This window comes from Rhododendron vialii, chromosome 9a, assembly GCF_030253575.1.
Source record: "Rhododendron vialii isolate Sample 1 chromosome 9a, ASM3025357v1".
In the NCBI taxonomy this organism is placed as follows: domain Eukaryota; kingdom Viridiplantae; phylum Streptophyta; class Magnoliopsida; order Ericales; family Ericaceae; genus Rhododendron; species Rhododendron vialii.
The window spans coordinates 6,812,775-6,839,459 of NC_080565.1; the positions used below are offsets into that span (position 1 = coordinate 6,812,775).

General features: G+C 38.0%; 1 protein-coding gene and 2 long non-coding RNA genes across 3 annotated transcripts; 2 read left to right on the forward strand and 1 right to left on the reverse strand.

Moving 5' to 3' along the window:
• Positions 1-2,661: 2,661 nt before the first annotated feature.
• Positions 2,662-23,427, reverse strand: LOC131300779 (aspartic proteinase 39). The gene is made up of 10 exons (XM_058326762.1): positions 22,959-23,427; positions 21,308-21,437; positions 20,932-21,179; positions 20,329-20,553; positions 14,300-14,462; positions 14,136-14,209; positions 11,992-12,079; positions 10,251-10,326; positions 7,135-7,206; positions 2,662-3,136 (listed from the first exon to the last, which is right to left on the reverse strand). The coding sequence occupies exons 1-10, from the start codon at positions 23,258-23,260 to the stop codon at positions 2,988-2,990; spliced, it is 1,527 nt and encodes a 508-aa protein (XP_058182745.1). The 5' UTR covers positions 23,261-23,427; the 3' UTR covers positions 2,662-2,987.
• On the forward strand, positions 3,143-8,014 carry LOC131300781 (uncharacterized). The gene is made up of 2 exons (XR_009191063.1): positions 3,143-3,585; positions 4,268-8,014. It is a non-coding gene; the product is annotated as an uncharacterized LOC131300781 (long non-coding RNA).
• Positions 21,747-22,444, forward strand: LOC131300780 (uncharacterized). Its single transcript, XR_009191062.1, has 2 exons — positions 21,747-22,098; positions 22,396-22,444. It is a non-coding gene; the product is annotated as an uncharacterized LOC131300780 (long non-coding RNA).
• Positions 23,428-26,685: the final 3,258 nt, after the last annotated feature.

Sequence of the window (26,685 nt, forward strand, 5' to 3'; positions counted from 1 at the left end):
GAAATTAATTAAAATATTTTTGGTAAAAAATACTTTACGTCTAAACAACCAAAGCCTATACTGTTACTTTTGTTTGTTACGATACGAATATTAATTCCTAGATTTGCAAAATACACTGTTAAAAATATGCCACACTATATAATGTACATACCATGGAGTATATGTCAATAAAAGAAGAATACTAAAATTAGCCTAAACCGTATAATAATATAATTATAAATATGTTTAATGCTCAAACCGTGGCCAAATAATAACATACAAGATTTTTTTCATTTTATCTAATCGTAAATATGTTTTTAAATATATACATTTGGAAAAAAAAAAGTATTCGAATTATATTTATATACATTCTTCGGGACGTATTCAATGTTTTTCAATCTAATCAATGGCGCTCCGACAAATTTTCCCACTATTTTTAGATAAGCTTGACATACATTGTCGGACTCATTTCCTAATAGCTTAAGCTTTTTGAAGAGTTGGTAACTTAATATGGTATGCTTCTCCTCCTTGTATTCTATTTCCTTCTGTCTATAAAAATTTGCATCTCCCCTTCATATTTGGTAACTTAACAAACCCTTTCTTTTCTTGAATAACATTTTAAACCTTCTAAATGTAATTTTATTTCGTGGAAATATCACTAAGCACATCAATTTTGTTCTCTCTTCAATTTCTTTCTCTACAAGCACATTTCTCTTGTCATTTAACCACTCTCTTCTCTTCTTTAAAGGGGGGGAAAAAAAAAACCTATTTTCTCCTTTTTATCTCCTCCATTACATTTTTTTGTGGAAGGTAAAGGTTACTTTTAAAAGGGCTAATATTTTACCAAATATCACATCTTTTTTATTGGCAAAAACAGAACCTCACGACAGTTAAGCCTCAATATTTAATCAACCTTAAACTTTCGCAATTAAATTAATAAACACACTTAAAGCATTAAAATATAAAATCCAGGAGTGGTTCGCACATAATATTTTTTGGGGTCATGGTCGGCCCATAGACTGTAGAGATATGGCAGACGCATGATTCTTCATGTAGGGGGACCAAATCACATGTACTCATAATATAACAACAAAATATCATCTTTATATAATAACACAGTTCACTTATTAAAAAAAAACCCACAGTTTTGAGGGGACCTTCCATCATAAGTTTTACAAACAAAACATAAATAAACTACAATAGCAATAATAGAATAATTGGGAGGTGTGCATGAGCCCGAACCTCCGCTTGCACCCCTGGTCCCGCCCCTGGAGACGGGCAAGGTGGCGCAGGATCAAGAGGTTTTAGATATCCTCTACGACAAGGGCATATTCACCACTGGGTATTTGGCTTCGAGAGCATAGGTTCTTTTGTTTGGATTAGAGAGAAGGCGTTTTGTGGAATAATGGCATTTTCATCAGCATTGCAGGTGTTATGATTGTTTGTGCAGATACAGTATGATTTTCTCAAGGATACACCAAATGTAGATATATAAAAATTAGAACGATTACACGGTCAAAAGTGACCTTACAGAAATACAATAAACACAAAAAACCAACAAGAAACACAACTAGAACATAAAAAATTAACCAAAAAGCCGCAAGAACTGAAAACCCAACATAGTCCGCTCAAGAGGATTGCTGAAGTACCAGTTCGGTCGCCTCGCCATCTCTGCCACCGCTGCTGCCGTCACTAAGCTGCTGTCGAGAACCTACCACCACCGTCTTCTTCAGAAGCCATTGGATGTTTGGAAGCCAGAGCTTGAGATCCATCATAGATTGGTGATGGTCAAGTAAAAAATGCAGGAGATTGGAGAGATCTAAACACCGAGAGAGAGAGAGAGTCAACCCGGATCTACGAGGATAGAGAAGAGACTGGAGAGAGGAGAAGAGAGGGGGAGCGGGGAGGAGGCTGGGAAGTGGGGCGGCAGGGGAAAGGGGGATGGAACCCCACCCCTCTCTCGGTTTCTCTCTGAAGATGTCTGTATGGTTTTCTAGCTTCACTAGATTTCTCCGTTATCGTGTAACCCACCATCTTCTACATGCACTCCACTGTCGAACGTGTTCTAGCATAGATGGCATTGGAGAGCAAGCGCTTCACGTACCGCAACTGCAAGTTCTTTACTGCCTTTTAAACCTGACTCTCCTCTGCAATCGACAAACATCTGTTTTGGTTCTCCTCGGGTCATCAACTAGTCTCTTATAGCAACACAAACGGGCACATTGTATGCCTACGCCAAGGTGTCCAACACCGAGAACCAATCAAGTGCTATGTCAGATAATGTCTATGAAACAATCGACATGGTAACTCAGTTTTTAAATCCCAAGGGTCAAAGAGTGGCTAACACTATGCGGATGCGATGCTCTGGGTTCCAAGTTCCGTAAGCATGTCTATTTCTAGCCACTCGAACTTCTCCGTTAAGAATTTGAGTATGAAAATGAGAAAGAAAGAGATACTCGTCAAAAAGCATTTTTCAGTCAGTAAACAAATGAACATAGCATTAGCTCAACAGACATACTTGCTTCATCTTATTGATGCAAATGCTTTCGCAAATGACTGATTACCAAAATATACATTGGTCACTTCTAGATTTCCCAGTCCCATGAAATAGTTAAGAAAGGTGCACAAAAAGCGAATGAAGAATATACCTCACAAGCGGTAAAAAAAATAAACCACCAAGAAAGCAAAACAACCACCCTTTTGCTTATGCTATAAATCAGGTTAAAAAAAAAGTTTATTACATACATACAATACATATATACATACAGCATATACACTAAATTCAGCTGAAAACTACACAATTCCAATATACAGATCTGTATTGTCTCTAATAATCAACTATGGGAGCAAAAACTTAACCCAAAGTTCCCAAAAACATTAGTATAATTTTCTTTTTGCGCAATCTGATTTGTCATTTACCCAACTTATCTTTTTATGAGGTTGTATCAGTTTCTGATAGTTTCTACTCTTAACTACTGGCATCTGGATTTCTAATTGCTGGTGGAACTTCAGTAAACTAAATCATGCAGCAGAGCAGTTGTCAACAAGAAGATTATAGACCATTGGGTGCTCAGCCTCCAAGCAGGAGACAGATAGTGGGCACCTACTAAATGTACCGATCCAGTGACCTCATCCTTTAACTGAATGCTTGAAGAGCCTGAAAATCAACCACATATACAAGTCATACCTAAACCGATCACATGTTGCCTGCGGCAAAATATTTAAATCATTGTAAAGCCAGAAGTATTACTTCGAAATCATACCCTATCATTCTTCGCCCATGGTAGTGCTCTATTGTTCTATAGTGACTTGGGCATGGAATGATGCCCTTAGGGCCAGTTTGTTCCAAGGGACTAGTAGCGAATGGATATCCCATAAGATATGTTATCTCAACTGACAAATGTGATCAGATTAATAATACCACACCCGGCATGGTCTTTGTATCCCACACTTTGCAAGTTTATACATCCGATGGATGTTTAGTCCAGGGCAAAATCTTTTGAGGAACCCTGAATGCATAGTTGCTTTGGATATGGAGTTCAATCCGATGCCCATATCCGGTCAAACAAACAGCCCCTTATTCTACTCTTGAAGAGTTGTGTTGAAGTCAGTGGCGGACCCAGGAATTTGACATAATGGGGGCACCAATTTTCTTTGTAACCGTAATATATGAGTTACAATTAAGCACATTCACACCAAAATAATTTTAGCAATCATGATAAAGTAACAATTTTAAAGTATATATGTATTTTAATAACCAGCTACTTAGGCAAACTTGCGCATCTCGATTATATGTGTTAAAACAAAGTTATCACATGTTCATCATCTATTTTCCCATTATTAATTCTATGAGTATAAGTTTCGAGAATTAAAAGTATACAAATGCAATATGCGAGTTCATATTTTGCACTACACAAATGATCGGAGACATCGAGGGAGTGGGGGAAATCTTGGGTAGGAAAGTTGGAGCATACGCACTATTTTCCCAAACCTTGGTTAAGAAAGTTGAAGCGTATTGCTAAGATTTTGAAAACAAAAAAAAAAAAAAAAGAGAGAGAAAAACTAATGCAAAATGGGGACTCGAACACAGGGAAAAAACCAAATGGGAACTGGGGGAATCAAACCCACAAGCTCGCGTTCCCAAGACTAGTTCTTTACCACTGCACCAAACAATGATAACTTGCATATATTTGACATATATAATACATTTACACAAAATTGAATTTTTTTTTGTTTTTTTAAAGGGCATGGGGTCACGTGCCCCAAGGTGGGTCCGCCCCTGGTTGAGGTGTCATACATGCTTCCTGATCTCTGATTTCTTAATCAACGTGCTTAACGATTTTTTTTTTTGTTTGCTATGAATTGAACCTTGAACGACAATCTATCTTGATTGATTAGGGTTAGGCACAACTAATTAAGTATCTCGTGATTAAGTACAGGTAGGCATGATTAAGCAAGTGTCATAAACTATCCCCAGCTGTGGTTGATTAATCTTAACCACAGGCTAACTATTGTTAATCAAGGTAATCAGAGTAAATTGGTGAAGCTCCTCCGTGCCTCGTGACACCACCTAAATGGCTAACATGTTTAGATGGCCATTAGCTATGGGTGTCTATGAGTTAGGTTAGATAGAGATTTATGTAGATGCCCATTAGCTATGGTTTGTGTTCGATAAAGAGTTATATATATAATTTCCACAAATAAAGAAAGGGTATGACACAAACAAGTAGCTCACATGAAATCGGAAATCTCAAGAAAATAAGAGGGGGAAAATGGTGAAAGGAAATGGCGGAGAAAGAAGAGAAACTTCACATAACAATCACAGAGAGGGTGCCTTGCTAATGATATGCAAGATATAAAGCATCGTGTCGTGTTTCATATCTTACAGCAAAGCTTGGATGTATCAATTCTCAAGCACATCTCACTTCTTGAGAATTCTAAACTTAAACCTAGAACTAGACTTCTAACATTTCATAACCTTGGTGCAAATCGTCTAACCATGAGCCACCTGAAAGTCTGAAACTATCTAATGCCATTTTTGCGACCATTTTGTGGTAATTCCCCGTGACAAATAGGAATATTGGAGCTTTAATTGTCTAGTTTTTGGTCCACTTGGAGTTTGGAATTGTCTAGGAGGTCTTATTGCTGAAATAGCAATTAGGTGTCATTGCTGGAAAAAACTACAGAATGTGAAAATGAGGTCATTTTGTAGCTAAAATCCGTTCACAAACAAGTTTTGACTGCAATTGGTAGGGATGTGCAAAAAATCCGCCAACCCTCAAAACTGACCCAACCCGTGCCAATCGGCGCCGAAAATCAATGGTTGAAATTATAAGCGGTTGGGTTGGAAGGGTGAAACACAAATTTTCAATGGGTTGGATTGGCTGCAGGTAAAACATCTCTAACCCGCCTTCTACCCGATCCCACCTGCTATATTTACATAGTCAACAACAATCAATAGAATACAATCATGCCAATGTTAAGAGCACAGCCTACCACAGTGTGTTTACCCCAACTAATTCTATGAAATAATCAAGACCTACCCCACCTCTTTTAATGTGTCCATCTTTTTCTTAGAGCACACTGTTGATGACCCACTGCCTAAGATTCTAGGAAGCTTATAGCCACTGGCCGCTGCAACACAAAAATATAGAACATGTTGTCTATGGATGTCAATGCATTATTACTATTTTTATACAACAATGAAAGTACGTTTAAGTCATAATTTATGTTTTTCTTTAGAAGAGATTTTCTTTTTGAGCTTTTATTAAATAGGTTGTGAACAACCAGAGACTCAGGAAAAAAAAACCAAATGATTAAGTAATTCAAACCCCGCCTGCTGAGTCGAAACCGCCAAGAAACTCAACCAACCCGCTGGTTTTGAAAGTTGGTGGGTTGGCTGCGGGTTAAAAATTTGTGAACCTTCCAAAGACAGGTTGGTCGGAAAATGCACATTAAACCCTCCCAACCCGACCCATGCATATGCTTGTACTGTTATATCGACCTAGGTTCTAATCCAATAATCGGTGCATCGTTTCGAGTTTCCAAATGCAAGTTACACCTAAAACACTACAGGGTGCCAGTGCTGTCTGCCACCACCAACAAGGCCATTTTTGAAATCCCCCGTGACTGTTTTCTGAACCCCCACCGTTATTTTTCACGTAATTCTAGTTTGCTCAGCTCCCAACCTGCAGAGAGACTTGCAAGGGCTTGCATTACCAAAAACCTTTTTTTTTTTTTTGATAAGTAATCCATTACCAAAAACTGGATCACCATTTTGAACTTTCTACAGGTTTCTATGACGAAAAGATCAGAGGTAGTTAACTTGTCCATGCAGATAATCACATATACTAACCCAATAACCCATCATCAGAAATTCCAATCTCGTGTTACTTACAAATAAAGTTAATTAAAGATTAAGAGGAGCTTAAAATCAATTTGAATAATTCAAATATTTAGACTTCAAATTAGTACTGTAACCGCCATAGCAGTATAATCTCTCATGTTCGAGCAGTGGCGACGTTTGCAGCTTTTTGTAAAATTCCTACCGCCTACAGAAGCTGACATATCCATTCCCTTGTACCGGCCAATGTGAAGGGATGAAGCTTGAACCTGAATTCTGATGGCTGCTGATTTTGTTTGCACTTTCACCATTGATTGTAGCTTTAATTATTATTTTTCATTTCATTGTTCTGTTTAGTAATTCTATGTGGTTGGGGTTATATACAGAATTATGGTTTGTGTTGCTGTTTCATGTAAATGTAGTTCCTTTTATGCCAAAAAGAAAACTTGAATTAACACCGTTTCGTGTGTGGTACCATGAAGATGAAGTGTGTTAGTGTCGTCTCAATCTCAAGCTAATTTGCTAATGGAAATTTGTCACTAACCATGTATAGGTACTTGCTAGGCATGACATCCATTCACCGTAGATATATATTTTTATAACATTCCTTGGGCATTTTGTGTCTTCTGCTGTGATTCAGATATCAAATATTTTGAACATTTCTCAGCCTATTGTGTCCACCATTATTTGAAAAGCCTCGTGATGGCTTCTCCGTGTGGTTGCTAATTAGCTAACTCCCATGAGTATAAACAGGCACCAAAAGAACATATTTAACATGAATTGGGAGAAGAAAAGAGGATGAATGCACTTACAGTTGTATTCCGTCCATCCAATGACTTGATTCTCAAGATCATATAAGACCAACTTATTTGAGAGTACCAAATCTGCAGAATTGAAGTAAATTCAGGCTTCAGAATAACAAAGACAACTCAGTCTAGAAGCAATAGCATCAACAACCAGTTGGATCGAGTTCAACCACATTTACAGCCAAAACTAAATCTAGACATTCAGACAGAAAACATAAAATTATATATGACAACAAATTTTGTAAAACCACAAGATGAGTAACAGCTATTGATCATGTAAACTACTCTAAAACTAGAAAAATATGACCTTCAGAACCTAACACCAAAACATTAGATTGCGGCGTATTAAAAGGCATGCGCCTCACACACCTAGGCGCTGAGGCGCAGACGGCCTTGAATACCCTAAGGCGAGGTACAGCTCTTGAAGCGCACTTGACGCGCTCACCTTGCCTAATTTTTCCAGATATGTTTAAGATTCCATATCATCCATGGATTTATAAAGTATTACAGGCTCAGATGCACTCAATTAAATCCTCCAAATTAAAGAGGCTTACATCTTTAACCCCAGCAGTTACAAATCATTACAGATCCTGGAGGAAGGGGTGTTTTGAACTGGGAAATCAGTAAGGTATGCTCTGTTTTCTCTACATCGATTTTCTTCTAATTGGTACTTCTTCTGTGATCTTCCCTATTTATTCTTCTCTTTTCTTACGATGGTTTGGTCTGTTGAAAACAATGACAATTTTGATGATGCTGGAGAATCCAGTCCCCGGGCTAAGAAGCCTTCTGCTCGCTGAAGTAACTCCATGTCTATCAAGTCTATTCAGTCCAAGCCCAAGAAACCCATGAACATAGGGCCTCTTATGTGTCACTACTCTTATGACCCAGAGGGTGTGGTGGAAATAGAAAAGGCAAGGCCAAGAATTGCTGAGAATGATCCCTATCGAAACAGTTAAGAGAGCAGCCTTGTTATCAGAGATGATGAAAAGTGTTTAGGGTGTTAATTAACCCCAACACAAATGACTATTATTTAATATTTATAATTTATACTATCTTTTTTTAATCAGCATTTTATACTATGGAATACCTCATTCACAAGACAAAAACTAACAATATCCTAACACTCCCCCTCAAGCTGGAGAATAGTTACCACAAAGTCCCAGCTTGTTACACAATAACTCTAAACAAGGTTTGAACTATGATTTGGTAAAGATATAAGCCAACTAAGCTCCTGCAGTCACAAAAAGAGTAACCAACACACCATCATCAATTTTTTTCTCGAATAATGCGACAACCTACCTAAACATTCTTGGTTCTCTAGTGAAATACTAGATTTGAAGCGATATGTTTTGCTGCCCGATTATCACCAATACATAGGGTTAGGTAACTGCACACCAAAACCTAACTCCTCAAGTAAAGCTCACAACCATACAATCTCACATGTAGTGAGTCATGGCTCGATACTCTTCTTCTGCGATAGATCTTGCAAAGATGGTTTGTTTATTGCTCTTCTAGGTAACTAGATTGCCACCAATGAAAGTACAATACCCAGTTGTCAACCGTCTATCATACGACAATCCTGCCCAATCAGAGTCTGTCAAGGCCTCAACACATAATGACCATTAGACCGGTAAAATAGGCCACGTCCAAGATAAGCCTTGAGATACTTCACAATACAAAGACAAGCTTCCCAATGCGGAAGACGAGGAGATGACATAAATTGACTTACCATACTAACAGCATATGAGATATCAGGGCGTGTATTGGTAAAAGCTAATTCAACTTGCCAACCAAGCGGCAATACTGGTCCGGATGAGAAAATATCTCCCTCTAATCAACACAAAGTTTGACGTTTGGATCCATAGTAGTCTCCACAGGTTTCGCCCCCAATAAACCAGTCTCCTCTTGACTATGCATACCTCCTTTGGGACAGACTAATCCCTTACTTGGATTTTGCTACCTCCAATACCCAAGTAATACCTTACTTTGTAACAACAGTTTCAACTCATTAACACCTTTCTGATCATCTCCAGTAATGATAATATCATCCACATAAACAATCAACCCTACTTTCCCCCAATCCGACGGAATAGAGATGACATAATGCTCAAAATGAGAGCTCAACAACGCAACTGTAACACTGCACCACTAAACCTGTCAAGCCAAACTTGAGGTGACTGCTTGAGAACCACAGAGAGGGGTTCAATTAGAGGCTACAACGGCAATGTAAAGGTGATGATAGTGGTGGCGGTAACTATGGTGGTGGGGGTTTCATGCATCTAGGGTGGATTAAGGCTATGCTCCAATACCTTTCTATCAGAGATGATGAAAAGTGTTACCAATGGGTTCAAAGGCAACACCAAGTGCTTCAAAAGCAACGGCAACGAGTTCAAAACCATCACTTTCACTTCGACTTATAGATGAGGAACATGAACGGGAAGAATGGGAAAATAGAGATTTGATGAGGGAGAAGAAGACATGGACCGATAAAAATCAAATGGTGAAGAAGAAGATGAAGTACTTAACGTTGGGGATAATGAATAGGCGGGCAAGATTCAATATTTGATTGTCATTTTCATTTATTACATTTCCAAAGGCAAACGTTAATACATTAACTTTACGTGGACTATATGTTTTGGTTAGTATTGGGTGATGTAAACATTGAAATGGTAATGCTTAATGATACTTAAAAAATTTAAAATATTTTCTTACGTTTTGAGCTTTTCCTATAATTCTCTTTTCATAAATGGCGCCTCACTATGATGAGGCACGCACCTTGACTCGAGCCTTGCACAAAGGCTCCATGAGACCATGGCGCCATATCTGCCTAGAGCCTTTAAAAAAACTGACATTACCATATCAGGGTGTGATGAGTTCCCTTATGTTTAAGTTTTTTATTTTGTATATTGTTTCTCAAGAAAATTGTGAAGGGGAAATGTAAATCATTAGTTTGATCTTCCGAACGATGATACCTTACCCTAACAGAAAAAAGGAAATTCAAAGTTTTTCGTTCAAAAATAACAGTTCAGGCCTAGCCAAATCACAAAAATAAAAGTATTAATCTGACTATTTAACCAATAGTACTCAACACCGCCAAACGTGTGGAATTATTTGGAGCATACCTCCCAAAAGGGTTATGTTCATGGTATCTCTGGATTGCATCCCGCTGTTTTGCCAACCAAAACACCATAAGCCTTCCTGCAAACAGTGAATTAGCATTGAAAAGTAATCTGCATGATAACAGACACATGACCTGTAAGTGTGTATTACACTGTGTAATCAAGAAAAGGCAGATAGCACCAATGATAGATGGGATGAGACAGGATAAGATGTTCGGCAATGTCCAGGAAAGATAACATTCTCCACCATTTCATCTAAGACACTGTCTCAAAACTAGCACCAATTTCATCAAACTTCAGTTTAAATCTTGATGACCATGAAACGGCTGAATTTTTAACATTATTGATGACAGGACGTGATCACTTCATTCTTCAGGTCTTTTTTCTTGTAATTCATTTCGTGGTAGGACATGATCACTTTATCCAATCGAATGATTATTGGGAAATGTGGTTGTGCCTCTTAAAGTAAAAGGATTTTCTATCGAGTTTGGCTCATAAAACTTTCATGACCAACAGAATTTTTAGAAACGTATGTAAGTGAATCTACTGATTCTACTACCACCCCTACCATGTAGGAGGGTTGAAAACTCCATGCATCCTTTATATTTGCATTTGGCCATTGGCTTGAGCTTTATGACAATAGTCATTTCAATTGGTGGGGATTTGTGGATAGTTCTCTGAAGTAGCATTGAAATTCTCTTGATTGTTCATGTGGGTTTTGATGAAATCTTCAATTGAGAGAATGTCGTGGAAGTGTAAACCTTGATATCTTTGGATTGGAAGATAAGCCGACTTTTTTAGGATAAATTCGAAGATGTCCATTCTTTAAGAGAAAGGGTTTCCTATGTGTCCGTTCATGGATTTCTATATCAGCTCCTTCTAAGGGAATCCCTATGCTCCTACAGATTGGAGAACGATACATAATATATAGCTAGGTGGTTTTTCTTGCCTATTTTTTTTCCCTGGTGAACTTGTCCTCTAATCATCTTGTACTTGTTTCTTTCTTTTTTTTGACCAATATTTTCATTTGGGTCCGTCAATACAACGAAACCTCAAAGTTAAAGAAGCAAAAACAAAAAGTAGGAATACACAATTCAAAGATATAAGAAGAGCCATATGAGTACATCATCATATTGCGTATGATTCATGATTCAATTCGCGATACGATTCTCGATTCACGAAAAAAACCAATACGAAACTGTAGGTGAATCAAGGTATATGTAAAATTGGTGATGAATCCTACGATTCGCTGTTCGAGTAGCAATTCGATTCACGATCCACCAAAAACGATAAGAATCTATAGGTGAATCAAGATTAATCACAATTGTTGCATTTGACTAATATGAAATCACTTTTGCGGTTTTGCCTTCATTTTTATTTCAAAAAAGTAAGAATATAAGATCAAACACTGTTAAGTACGAATGCACATGCTCAAAGCTATCATAGCTTATGACACCAACCCATCCTTTGTATGTAAGGAATTTTATGCACATTATTTAGGAAATCAATTGTTGGAGATAAGAAGCCACATTCCAAATCTCCAGTAATTTATTTACAAATCAATATCATGAGTTGCTAAATATAAACTGCCACAGAAATAGCAAAATTCTTATCGGTGCTATCGGTTGCATAAGAAAATAAGCACCTAATGTCATTCTAATGTGAGTTTTGTAAAAGCACTCCAGTGACATGTAAACGGTGACGAACAAAATAAGTGTACTAGCAGGCATCTTAGGGTACTTACAAAGGGAAATAGATACTCGCGCGGATAAACCGTCAAAGAAAGCGAACTTTCAAAATGAAAAGTTACTGGAGGAAAACCATCATCAACGCTGCAGTGTATAGCAAAAACAAAACAAAAAGCACGTAAAATTTCAATTAGACAACAATTTGCAACCATATCAAGAACTTGTAACACAGCATTCACGTCAACAACACTTCTTCGAGCATATCTAAACGCAGAGAGAAAAGGAAAATCGTCATTGATGCCGGTGTAGCAAAAACAAAACAAATAAATCATGCAAAACTTCTGTTACACTATATAATATATATATATATATATATATATATATATATATATGTATATATACAGTCAGGTTCCAGTGAGGGATCCCGCATTTTAATAAAATGCGGGACTCCCCTTCCCGATTGAATTTCGATGATCCGAGCCGCTCAAAGTGATCAGAACGTGATTTTAAGGGTCCCCGCGAGAAATCAGCAAAAAAAATGATGAAGCCTTTCCCGGTTATTTTTTTTACTGATTTCTCACGGGTACCCTTAAAATCACGTTCTGCACACATTGAGCGGCTCGGATCATCGAAATTCAATCAGGAAGGGGGAGTCTCGCACCGTAAGAAAGTGCGGGATCCCTCATGTGAACCGTGGTGTGTGTGTGTGTGTGTGTGTATATATATATGTATATGTATATATACTAGTCTGGATCCTATAAGGGATCCCTTAAATTGATAAAATGCGGACCTCCCCTTTCCTGATCAAATTTTGATGATCCAAACCGTTCAATTTGTTCAGAACATGAGAAATTAGCAACAACAAAAAAAACCGGAAAGTGCTTCATTCGAGCAATTTTTCATTGAACCGTTCAATGAAAACTGCTCGGTTCAATGCAAAACTACACAAATGAAGCACTTCCTAGCCTTCTTCTTCTACTTTTTTTTATTTTTATTTTTGCTGATTTCTCGCGGGGATCCTTAAAATCACAACCTTAACGCATTGAACGGTTCGGATCATCGAAATTTGATCGGAAAAGGGAGGTTTGCATTTTATTAAAATGCAAAAATGCGGGATCCCTTGTGGGATCCGTGGTGTATACACACACAGTGAGCCTTTTAATGAGGACCTTAAAATGAGGACCTTAAATGTGGACCTCATAGTTTGGAGCCTTTTGATGATCCAAACCGTTCAACTTGTTTAAAACATGTTTTTAAGGGTACCATCTAGAAATCAGCTCAAAATATAACCGGTAAATGCTTAATCCAAACATTTTTTACATAGAACAAATCATGTCAAGCTTTATGAAAAACTGTTTAGATCAAGCACTTCCCGGTCATATTTTGAGCTGATTTCTCGTGGGTACCTTTAAAAACATGTTCTAAAAACAAGTTAGAACGGTTTGGATTATCACAATATGACTCGGAAATGGGAAGTCCGCATTTTAACAAAATGAGGGATCCCCTAGTAGAAGGGGATTGTATACATATATATAAGCGGCTGATAAACATGAGTATCCATCATCTTAAATAGTAATCCAAACAAAGCAGCTCAATCCATAACATTGCAACTTTAGAGAAGGAAAACTTATTAATCGCAAACCGATTAGAATATAGAGTTGAACCGTAAATCAGCCATAAAACTTCCCTTTCAACTCAATTGGGGCAGTCTCAGCGAAAGCATGAGGCACGCTTAGAGGCAATCTGGCTTAAATTATGCCAACTACCTTTTCTGTCATTTGTAAGATTCGTGTCGAGTTTTTTGAATTAATCATTTGTAATGACAAGCGAAATCTAAAGTACAAAATTATCACCGAAAGCAAAAAAAAAAGGTTCAAAAAAGTTAGATGGCTAGCAAAGGGAGGTTGACAACTATAGATAAGCTTCATAGTTGGGGTATTATTAATAGCCCTATTTGCACTCTCTGCAACCAGCAAAATGAATCTCTAGATTATCTTTTCTTTGAGCGGCTCTTCTCTAAGCAAGTTTGGGCTGCCATCGCAATTTTGAGTTGCATCCCAATGGTCCCTCTCTGTGGTCGCATCTTTGAGACAAAGGTTTAAGATTTAACCCCTTTTTCTGATTTGAGGAATACATCTCCATCCCGAACGAAGTAAAAAATAGGAAAACCCACATATAAAACAACAATAAAATACACTACCTTTCTGAGTACTGAAAGCATAAATACTGATCATGAAGAGTGCGTAGATTCAAATCAGACTGCCAAGAGAGTATCTAAGAACAATTTCCGACATGTCAGAATTTGAAGGGATTTCAAACTAATTTGATATCATGAAACAACTAAAACAATGTAACAGAAGATACCGTTTTTACTAGCGGCTCGTAAATCACTTGAGGAAGATAAGCCAAAGTTGTACCACTATCAATTATTGTCCCTTTCTTGTTTCCAATCTCAAAGACATCTCCTGTAAGATTTAGAAACTCACGACCAACTTCAACTGCTGTCATATTGACATTGTAATGCGGCCTAAGATTTATTACACAAAGTTTAGCTTAATGCATGCAATATAGGATGAAGTAGAACAGAAGCTACAAAAACACATCAGATACATTAATGACAACAAAAAGCAAAATGCATGTGACATAGACAAGTGACATAGACAAGTAAACTAGACATTCGAAGGAAACAGCATTCTTCCTTATTGTTGGTAAGACAACCCAAACTGAAAAGCTTTATTGTCTATCAGAATTTTTTTAAGCCCCAAACAACATCCAATTATCAGTATCTAAACTATGAGAATGTGTTCTTCAATTACTACCAAACACACAAGGTTATTCACAAACTTTACTTACATAGTAATGATGAGAGAGAAGATTATGACAAAATATGTAAAGTTGCCACACGATTTGAATGACACGTTAATACATTGTTAAGGAAACCAGTTTCATTCTCTTTAGCGAGGTAACAAGCTAAGCAGGATATATATCCATGCTTCAACTTTAAGAGTTGTAGGTAAACATGTAAAGATGTCAAGCACATAATATAATGATTTCTTTCAAGATGCAGGTCAGGTACATGCATCCTCGCAATTGGTATACCACTTTACTCAAACTCTAAAAACTTTTAACATTTAGGTAACAAGTCAAACAGATTGAATAAATCCTCAATACACAATAAAATTGAAACAGCAAAACCAACAGAACTAATTAAGAGAGAACTGATAGGTGCATTAATGTTGACATATGCACCCCCCTAAGTTAGGTTCGCTAAATCTATTTATTGTGTTACTTGGAGTTTGATACTTGTTATCCATGTAAGGGCTCAAATATGTGCCGAATTTGGAGCTAAATAATGAATTCTTGAAGTTCCGAAGCTTGGGAGGACGACAGGAGTCGAAAAATGCCTCAAGCGTCAGGACGGGCATCACCCGCGTCCAAACGGGTTGATTAACACACTTTGGACCTCTTTAGACAGGCGTCTAGACGTGACATAACCATCTCCTCATAGACGTTTTTACTTCCGCTGGAAACTTCTAGGGATCACGTGTCCAGACCAGTAGTCCCGAGCACCCAAACACTCAACGTCTGATATGGTGCGCACCAAAGGGTTTAATTACAAGGTTTTAAATGAGCTTTTATATAAGGAGGAACCCTAGGCTGTTTTGAGGGTTGCCAAATATTCTGGGAGGCAAGTGAGAGCTACAAAAGCGCAGAACCTTCAAGATTGATTGCTTCCACCATTCATGACGCAAGGATTCCCTCTTCCATGGCCGGCTAAACCCCTCGTCTAGGGTGTATAGATGAAGCTATTACTTCGAGTGACTTTCGTTATCTACTAATGTGCAATGTTATTATTGAGGTCTGGATTGTATGAAAAGTACGGGTTGTTTCAGCTCATGAAATTGGTTTAATATTTTCTACTTGCCTGTGCTTGTTTTCCAGATTTCAAGCACTATCATACAACGGGTTGTACTTGCTTTGAGATAACAAGTTGAGATAGGTTAAAGTATGCAAGATGCGTCATGCTATCAAACCAACTGTGCCACTGAGATGGATCATACAAGTAAGTTGATTCGTGCTAGAAGAAGATAGTCTAGGACTCCATGCCGCGTGTAACTCGTAAATATTTTTGGGGAAATTGCGTTTCAGTGGACTTTGGGGCAAACAAGTGTGCACTTATGGTGAAGGATTTCGAAAGAGGAAAAGTCGTTGCACAAACATGGTATTTGTTAAAGCATCCACCTCAAAACCAATTGGCAATGAGTGGAGAGGCCACCCAGGCTCATATACTAGTTTTGGAGATTGTAATCAATCAATGTGGGACAAACTCTAACACTCCCCCGCACGTGCGACTCTTAACCCACACGTGAAGAGGTAAACAATGAATCCATAGGGACCACAACAAATAACAAAACAAGGTGCACTTAAGGCACAAACAACGGGACAAACAATCAAGAGAGTCTTGTCCAAAAGACTCCGAAAGCCTAACTTTGATACCATGTTAGAGCAAGTCCAATGGGGGGTTGTATAGCCAATTTCCATCCCCCATTATAGAACTCAATGCTCCAACGAGGATGGACATTATAGAACTCAATGCTCCAATGGAGATGGAAAATGGCAAAGACTTATATGGGGTTGTATATTTGGGACCCCAAATGGCTATAGCCATCCTTGAAAGCTCATCATACCTAACTGCCATCTACCAGAAATTGTATCGCAATGTCGCAATGTACCTGAAACTCACCGGTAAAGGGCCGGAATTTTCTAATCTCACTGGAATGAGGTCCACAGTCACCGGAATCATGATCTTTTGATGCAGTACAGATTGGAATAGGGCTAAGTATGACCGAAGACGAGGGAAAGGGGCTGTTTTTAGGACTGTGAATAGTAGACGTGAACAGTATTTTTAAGGAGGGAAGAGTAAGAGAAGGATAGATCTAGGCCTCACACCTAGGTTACCAAAGGCATCACACCTAAGGCCTCTTTAGCATCACACCAAAGAATGAGATTGCATCACACAATCATAAAGCTTAAAGCTAAATTTTCATTCAATCAATCATAATTCAAGCTCTTGAGATTACATGACTTATATAGACTCCATAATACTTGAATGCAAATAACTACTCCTATTTCCTAGATGGCTGGATGCAAATAACTATTCATATTCCCTAGATGGCTGGATAGGATGAATGCATACATAAGGGTTGAATGCATTAAATATGTGGTCAAACTTCCCTAAATGAAAAGACACAAGGCTCATGAAAAGTCACAGCCTTTAATGTTCCAGCCAATGCCTAATTAATATCCCAGGTAGGGCCCACATCATCCAGCATATGCCAAATTAAGGCTTGGGCCTTAGAACCATCCAATCCACGTTTTTTATAGCCTTTTATCGGGTGCTGCCATTTTCCATCATCTTTTCACCGGCGTTAAGGTTTCATCTTGCTCCAGAGAGAGAGAGATTCACACACATAGACGGAGAGAGAGAGAGAGAGAGAGAGCTGACCTTTTCATGGGGTTAGGGTTTCATGGGGTTTCAAAGAAATAGGGTTTGATTGGGACAGAGAGAGGGGATTCGCCGGTGTGTGAGAGAAAGGGGGTGCTTTCTCGGCGCCGGTTTGAGAGAAACAGAGAGATGGATCGATCAGAGCCCCCTGGGGTTTGGTGATCTACAATGAGAGAATGAGAGAGAGGGTTGTTGACGATGACAGTTAGAGAGAGAGAGTAAAAAAATAATGCCATTGGGATACAAATTTTTTTTTTTAAACTAATAATTTAGACCCATGTGATGAAAACCTGGGAGGAAGCTCTAATTTTTTGCAACGGCTACTTTATCTCCTCGTTTGGCGGACACAACAAATATTTTTGAATGGAAGTAGTAGTTAATTAGGGTTGAGGAAGTTAGGGGAAAATGACGTGGAGGGAAAGTTAGTTAATATTTGGAACTCTTTGGTTCTATTTTAGAACTAACAAACTACTTTTTGGTGTTAAAGGGGGAAATGGCTACAACCATTTTAGAACCCCATCGGATATGCTCTTAAAGCATCCAACTCAAAACCAATTGTCAATGAGTGAAGAGGCCGCCCAGGCTCATACCTTAGTAGCACGAAGCGGGAGCGGGGGCAGGAGCGGAAGCGTGAGCAGGTGCAGGGGAGCAGAGGCACCTAAAAACTCCTAAGGTTGGGAGCGCCCAAGGAGCATAAATAGATTTCATATAAATACGTATATAAAGTATCTTTAAATACTGAACCATTGAAGGAAAATTGATTACTTATGAGAATTTTCACAATCTTAAAGGGTACTTGTAGGGAGTTAGATTTCTTCAATTTGCAAAACTTCTTGAGTGATAAGATTTTCATATTTTAATTTCCACAATGGCATAACTCCCTTAAAAGTATGAGAATAGTAGCCTTAACGCCCAATAAGTTCCCATCTTAGTTGGGAGCGAGCTCCCGTCTCGAGGGGAGCTCCCGTCAAGCTCTCATCTTGGGAGCACACCCATTTTAGAAGGATCTTGCTACTAAGGCTCATCCACTAGTTTTGGAGGTTGTAATCAATCAATGTGGGACAAGCTCTAACAGTATTCATAATTTACACAGGCAAGTATACCCCTGGATTGATAGAGCAAGTTATCTTCACTCAAGGTGCAATAAAACTTGATGAAATGTGGAAGGATAGGTTTCCAAAAAACAAAAAGTTGGATTTGACAATACAATGCCAATCTAGTCGTTCATATTCAAGTGCAACTTTGATTTCGTAAGGCGCAAGTTATTTTCACTGGACGTGCAAAAGTTTTGAGTAAAGGTGCAACGGTTAGTTTCCTAAACACAAGGTGCTACTTTGGCAATACAAGGAGCAAGGTATATCTATACAAGGTGCATTATAAATCAAAGTTTTCTGAGGCGAAAGCACAAGGCGAGGCTGTTGACCTCTCATGAGGCAAGGCGTAAGCCTCAAGGTGTTCAAGCATAAGCCTTTGGAGTTTCTACATTTTATCCATTAAAAACAAAATTTTGTTAAAATGCCATAAAAAGAGGGGGATAGTGTTAGCACCATGCAAATGTGCCTCAAATAGGATAGACACATAGAGACAATGTGCATTAATAGATCCCTTTTAAAAGCATTCTAAGTCGTCTTTCAAATACACGAAAACCCTCAATCTTTGCCCCAAACACTTATAATGAACCAATTCTTCTCATGTACTGACTTCTAATGTGTTCCCCTTCGTCATCTACACGAAAAAGGCGTGAAAAGCGTACACCTCTATATGCCTCACATAGACGGGCAAACACTTTCGTAGTTCTCTGCCCAACAATCAACGCCCATGGGCGTTTTTGCTATGCCTTGCCTCGAGGCGAGCCCCAAAATGGCCTTGAAAACGTTGTTATAAATTCATAAAAGGAGCAAGAGTTTGTTTTCTGAAAAAAAAAAAAAAAGTATGAGCAAACCCAATTGTTTTTATTTAGCTTCTCCGTTGACAATATAGGGAGCAAAATATATCCATACAAAGTGCAGCAAAGTTTCATAAAAGAAGCAAGTGCGTGTTTTCGAAAATAAAAAAAGTACTCCCTCCGCCCCCATTTAATTGTCCACTACAGTTTTGCATGCATTTTCAACGGTTTATATCTCTCGACGTATATTATGGTTTATGTTTTTTAAATCATTGTCTTATAGAAAAAATTGAGATCTATCAAACAAAATCCATATTGCAATTTTTAGCAATATAAGTCGAGAGATATAAGCCATTGAAAATGCACGTAAAACCGCAGTGGACAATTAAATAGGGACGGAGGGAGTATGAGAAGACTAAGCGGAGGCAAACCTAATTGTTTTGATTAAGGAGGTACTTTGGTGAAACAGGGAGCAAGGTATATCCATACAAAGTGCAGCAGCAAAAGGGTTATCTTCATCCATGAAATTATTGGGGCCGTGTATGTGCAATTACTTTTTTCCTTACCATGCGAGGCACAATTACATGAAAACCTCTCCATGTATGCGCAATCCCCCAAATATTTTTAGGCAACCTGGGAGGATTTGCAAGCCCTAACAGTGTGAAGGAGATTTGAATAACTAATTGATAATTGATGTAGTTATTGTTATGAGGGAAAGGGGGGATTCAAAACCCTAGATCCCCTCTTCATACATTCATGCATTCACTTTAGATTGCTTTAGTTTCGTTTTATAATTTTAGGAATGAATATCAAATTCTATTTTTCTGAATTAATCTAATACTCAGATACTTGATAGTGCCTTCTTGAGAAATTAAAAATCATCCTGTTTCACCAAATATTTTTGGTACAGCATTACAGCTATCAAGAACTGAAAAGGAGAAATAAATGGAACAAATAAGGTGCATAACACTTATCCAGATCACAGAGTGAGCAAATACATACGTGTTTTGCACCAAAGGAGTTGTGTTAACTTTTGGTTCAACAACATGTCCAATTGCGAAAATACCACCACCATTTACACCATCCAAGCAATGTGCAAACATCTTTCTCACTCTTCCAGTCGAAGCTAGTTGTGAGAGCATAGAAGAATTTGATTTTCCAAAACCAAGTATTCCATCAAGTGCTTCATCAGATGAATCTAGATCCCCAGACTGTCTGGCACCGCACCTACTCAAAACATCATAAGTCTCAAAAAGAATGCCTTATTCCCTAGATGTACCAAAACTTTTATGACCGAAAAAGAAAACAGTGCCTCCTCAACTACAATATGAGTTCACTGAAGAATTTTCCACAGATTTGAATTGTCATATAAAGAATGGCAAATAAGAGAAAAAGATAGGTTTAGAAGCCTAGTGCACTTTAGGAAACCTTTAGGACAGTAAAGAAACCAAAGAAGATTGAAAAAGAAAAAACTGGAAGCTGCGAGAAAGACAGTTTATACCAAAACAAGTATATATCCACATTTTTAGATAGCAAGCAAGACTAAGTTTTATGAAGATGACATGGCTGTTGCAGCAGAGTACACTCACAGGGACATCAACGTACCCAAAGATGACACTTCCATTTGCAGATTTAGTTTGGAGATCTCCAGACACTCGATCATATTGTACAATGTCCTTCACAAAGTACCCAAGACTGAAGCTTCCATCCCCATATAGTTCAGTATACAAACAGGACACGTTAGCACTACAATCGGATACAGGACCTCCACTTATCTCCACACAAAACTGTTGATCGCAAGAAACCAATTCTCCAGTGAGTGAGTCCTTTGGATCATACAGCGTAAGTTCCAGCTGTAACAGAACAATAGTTTCTAAAAGTTTGTAAGAAACAATTACCAAGGGAACATATACTTTTAAGTTTGTATATTCCCTGCTGATAACAAGAATGAAGAGAATGTTATGGTAGAGATGAGCCATACACCGTGGTAGCCTTTTTTTGGGCATTTTGTGCACTGAATGCAGTTAACCCACATTATGTCACTCCCGGTATCTACTTGCACATAGTAGTCCCTAGAAGGTGTCCCAATCCCTATCCTAGCATAGTAAAGCCTGCAAAATTTAGGCACATGAAAAGAAAAAAGTAAGTCAAAATAAACAGAAATGCAGCAATTAACTAGTAATGATTAGGGCAATTGAATTCTCCTTGATTTACCAAAAACAGAATGAGTCAGCACTACATGAGTTGAGGGGTCGGTAACCTCTGGAGGAGGGTGTAGCTCCATGGGTTACCACCGTGGTTCGGGCAATTTGGTTTCAATTCAGTAAGCCCAGCAATGCAGCTACGAAAATCTCTTAATTGAATCCCCACATGCCTGTAGTATATACACTGAGTCCGAAAAGTGGCCTGACCTAATTTTTTTTTATTACAATAATGTTTTTAACTACTTAAATCAAATCGGTCCAAACAATAAGATAATTCAAAATTTGGAAAAACCCTATTAGTAGGGATCAATCCAATATTCCAATCTATTAACCTATCTATCTCTATTTACATACATTGTGGTAAGAAATACGCCCTTCACTCAAATCCTTTATGTTTCATTTTTCTCTTTCAATGTACAGGGGTTCGCGCTAGTACTTGTTTGAACTCATTCACCCCATAAAAGCATTGTTGACAACAAACATCACAATAAGATGAACCAAAAATGCACGTAACTGTTAACCCAAAGGGATTGGCTTGACGCCTTCTCAGCCTCTCCTAAATTTTCAGGTTTGAAACCTCTCGGTTGCTATCAACCCCTAAGGGACAGGTCCATACAGGACTTTGCTTTGGCTTTAACTAAGCCCCGTGGACAGTAAGATGGCCCGGATACCTGAGCTATCAAAAGAAATTGTAAACCTCTCAGTTGTTGTCAAGTCCTAAGGGGCAGGTCCATACAGTACTTTCCTCCAGCTTTAATTGAGCTGTGTGGAACTAACCAAAAAACATATGTAAGTGTCAATCCCAAGGGATTGGCCTAACGCCTGTGACTAAGGGCATTGTTCTCAATCTCTCCTAATTTTTCAGGTTTGAAACCTCTCAGTTGCTATCAACCCCTAAGGGACGAGTAAAATTTTGTGGGATGACAATCGAGGTTACCGATTTCAGAGTTTAGGTAGAGGCCCGTAGATAGGATTCCGGTTCATTTGATTCGCGCTTGATTACAAGCCAAGGAACCAGGCGAAACTCAACTATAAAGGGGAACAGTGGCCACTCGACCGACTATCGTGAATGAAGTGAGGGAAGGAGTTCGGATTGGATCCCTTAGGAGAGAGACGGAAGGTATTAAGAAATGGAATCAGGTCTTTGGCGATCCAGTATTAGCTAGCAAGTGGGACTCACACATACATGGGGCACACTGCATGTGAAAGGGCTTTACAAATGACCGTTACACTGAAACTTTTTTCCCCCAAGGGAGAGGACTTTGCTTAAGCCTCGTGGACTGTAAGTTGGCCGGACATCTGAGCTATCAAAAGAAACAGTTTAAAACAAGTGTTTGTGGTTCGTGTGTGTGTGTGAGAGAGAGAGAGAGAGATAGAGAGAGAGAGAGAGAGAGAGAGAGAGAGAGAGAGAGGAGAGGAGGTGGTGACCCGACAGCATCGGGGCGGCCGGTCCCGCCCAAGGGGAGGTCGACGCCTGCGAGCATTTGAAGGTGGCGGAGGCTATCGTGAGCTTTCATGGCACTCAGGGACCGGTCCATCCCCGCGAATTTGGAACTCACTGTGAATACTGCTCCTCCGCCATCATCTCCTTCGTCAATTCCAGAAGGCTGGCTCGTTGCGCTCGTCACAGAGATCGCAAGCCACAAAAACAATAACAACAATGACTTGGCAATTGATGCGGTCGAAATTGTGGCGATGCCCCCCTCCCTAGTCGCCATCGTCTTCATCATCTGTAAAATTAGGGCACCACCACCATGGACGCCAATGGCAACCAAAGAAGACGAGCACGAATAGAACCCTTTGGGGGACGGAATGGGTGGAGTCAAGGCCGCCCACAAATTTCTTCGGACCGGGCGTGGGCCCAAGGAGGGAAAGCGTGTGCGAAAGCACCGATTATGGGACCCACTTCAGGTCTTGCTATTTGACTAGTCCATGTCTCGAACGATAAGTTCGCACAAATAAATTTTAGACTCATGTGCAATATATTAATTTCTGTCAAATGAATTCAATTATACGGAAAACAATAACTCAAGTATATTCTTTGATTTGTTTAATTTGAACAAACAATTTTTCAATTCATAATTGCCCGTGCCTGAAGGCACAACGTAATATGTTCACAACAAATGAGCCCGTGCCAGAAAGCACTTATTAAAAAGCATTAATCTAATAAAAATTTCTTGCACTATCAACAATAAAATTGCATACTCTCACTCAAAAATATTACCTTAAAGAATCAAAACCATTTTGAAGCTATTATTCAAATCACAAACATTCACTAAGTCAATCAAAAGAATTATAAATATGACTAAAGACTATTGGATTTAGTACAAAGTCGGGGTCTACCCACCAAAATTTAAAGCCACCATAGTTGATGTAGCACTTAATAACTATCAACAAAAAAGATACTCTTTAAAATGGTAGCCAGCAGTATAAAAAGAATTGAAGAAGATAGAATGAGACTCATTCGGAAGAGGATAACCAACAGTATGACCTCCACCACCACCTTCTATCTCTGGATACGTGCATATTGAATTTAAACGTTGGTGCAACAGGATTAGATAGAATCATTTGACTTTTGTTTAGAAAGAATTTGTTCAGAAATAACAAAATACTACCAAGATCAACTCTGAGGGCTCCCTCAAAAAGTACGATCATCACCTCCTTCCTGCTCCATAGAAAGTAAAAAAACAGTTTATCAAAAATAATTAGGAACTACAGCAGAAATTAAAAATAAGTAAAGAGCTATGGAAATAATGTTATAGGATTTTACAAAATGAATGTAAACTCGCATTTCAAGTGACATCAAATTAAAGTACTCAACAGTTAGATAGATAATCAAATCAAATCATTGACTAAAAGTTGAGATATCATGTGCACAAACTATATACGTAGTACTAAACAATACGAATAAATTTTGAACATTAGAAACACACAATAGATGTCCATCATCTATTCTTGTTGCAAAAAACAATCAAACCTAAATATAACACACATAAAAATACTGGTTAACTAATTCTTTTACGGATTTGCTATTCTTTTACTGATTAACTTTTTTCACACCAGCATATATATAGCAAGTATGTTAGGAAAACTTAAGAACCAAATCAGTTGAGCCAATAGTACTCACACCCTTCGATTCACACGTGAAACAGAGCTCTAGAACAAAGAAAAAGGGTAAAATCTATTAGTATATATTTCAGCCAAATAAGTAAAAAGAACTAATGGATCAATAAGTTTTGCTTTGGTACTCCTTTGTGCTAAGTTCTAATTAGCTTGACGATTTTTCTAGAAAACACATGAGGTATACCACCTATTCACTATTAAAATAAAAAAAGGAGCAAAAATAGCACCTCATAAACATGTAATAATCCCTTCCTTCTACTCTAGGAATGAATTGAGATACATAAATTTATCTAACTACTTCGAAGTTGTGTACTCCTCGAATGCGGATGCATGGCCTTGATCTAGACAAAGCACATACAAAAAAAAATTAAAAATAAAAATCAGAGGAATACATTGAAGGAGGTTATTGGCCGATCTCCATAGATTTTTATCCTAACTACATTTAACACTACAAAATAATTTTTAGTGGGATGGAACCAATACACTTGTCAATGATGTTTTGTGATTGAACTTTCATTTTTGTTTCGTTAAAAAAAAAAATCACTTTTGTAGAACACGGTTTCACTTTGCTAACATGTCAATCATGAATAATACAAACAAAGAAAAATGCCCCAAAACGCAATCACCTACTCTTTCTCTTAATTTTAACCATAAAAACACAGATAACTAAGTAGTAATTTTGTAAAGTTAATAGGAAGAAACTCGAAAACACCCATGATTTTGTGTTAGAATAAAAAATATTAAACTATTAGAGCCAAAAAGAGAGAGAACAATACAAAGTGAAAAAAGAGCGAGGGAGGTTGTTACTGTAGAAAGTCGATTCTGTTTGCGTTCTTTGGTCAATTGTTTCAACTCTTAAATCTAAAAACTCAAAATTGGTAGGAGAGATAAACGTTAAACCTTGCCAAAGTAACTAAAAAATGCAAATTGCAAAATATAAAAGGGAGAGACAGTGAGAGGGACTTACCACAACAATGATTTGGTTTGGGAGAGATGGAATGTTCAGAATATGGAGATCGGGGGGAGGGAGAGAGAGAGAGAGAGAGAGAGAGAGAGAGAGAGAGAGAGAGAGAGAGAGAGAGAGAGAGAGAGAGAGAGAGAGAGAGAGAGAGAGAGAGAGAGAGATTGGCGGCGTGAACCGTGATGAAAATACAAAAATTTTACCAATTTTGTTCGAAGCCAAAGCAAAAATTGGAACTTTGCTTTTCAAGTATTTGTCTTTTTCTGTTGGAGTGATTTACATTTGGGTTAATATTCTCTCGATCCATCCTGCAAAAGAATTGATTGGTCATTCGTGTACAACATGGGGAAAGGGAAAAAGATTATTAGCCAACACAAAAAAGTAAAAACATTAAATCAAGACTTAAATAGTTGGACAGATGAAAATTGAGTTTGAAATGAATTAGTTGGACATGTTATGCAAAGAAATCCTCAGTCATTGCATTTCCTTTTTGAACAGATTAATTACGTTTCATTAGTTAGACGGATGAATTACATTTTCTTTTCGAAATCTTCAGTCATTGCATTAAAACTGCATAATAATTTTAACAAATATCTTCTAATCCCGTACCATATAGACATAGATTCTTTTCAAATTTATCGCTAGCCCTACAACCTTGTAATCTCAGTCGTAGAAAAAAAGTTTACCAATCCTATGGTCGAAAATATACGGTTTCAAAATCATGGAATCAATTATGGCATTTCTTTGGTCAATAAAATTTAAATTAAAACTTACTCGTATTTAGGTAGTCATCATATAGGATAGGTACGATATACTTGCATGTACAATTAGTGTTGAATTTAGGTTTTGGAAAAGGAAACAAAATTAAATCAAAAGGAAGGGGATATGTTTAGTCTTCTCCCATATCAAGAAAATGTGTAAAACTTAAAAGGAAATCTAGTCTTCTCCCATATCAAGAAAATGTGTAAAACTTAAAAGGAAATCATCTTTAATGCTAGAAATAGGTCAACATATAATTTGGAAGTTTGGAAACAATACTGTAAATTTATAAATTAGGAAATATTCAACATA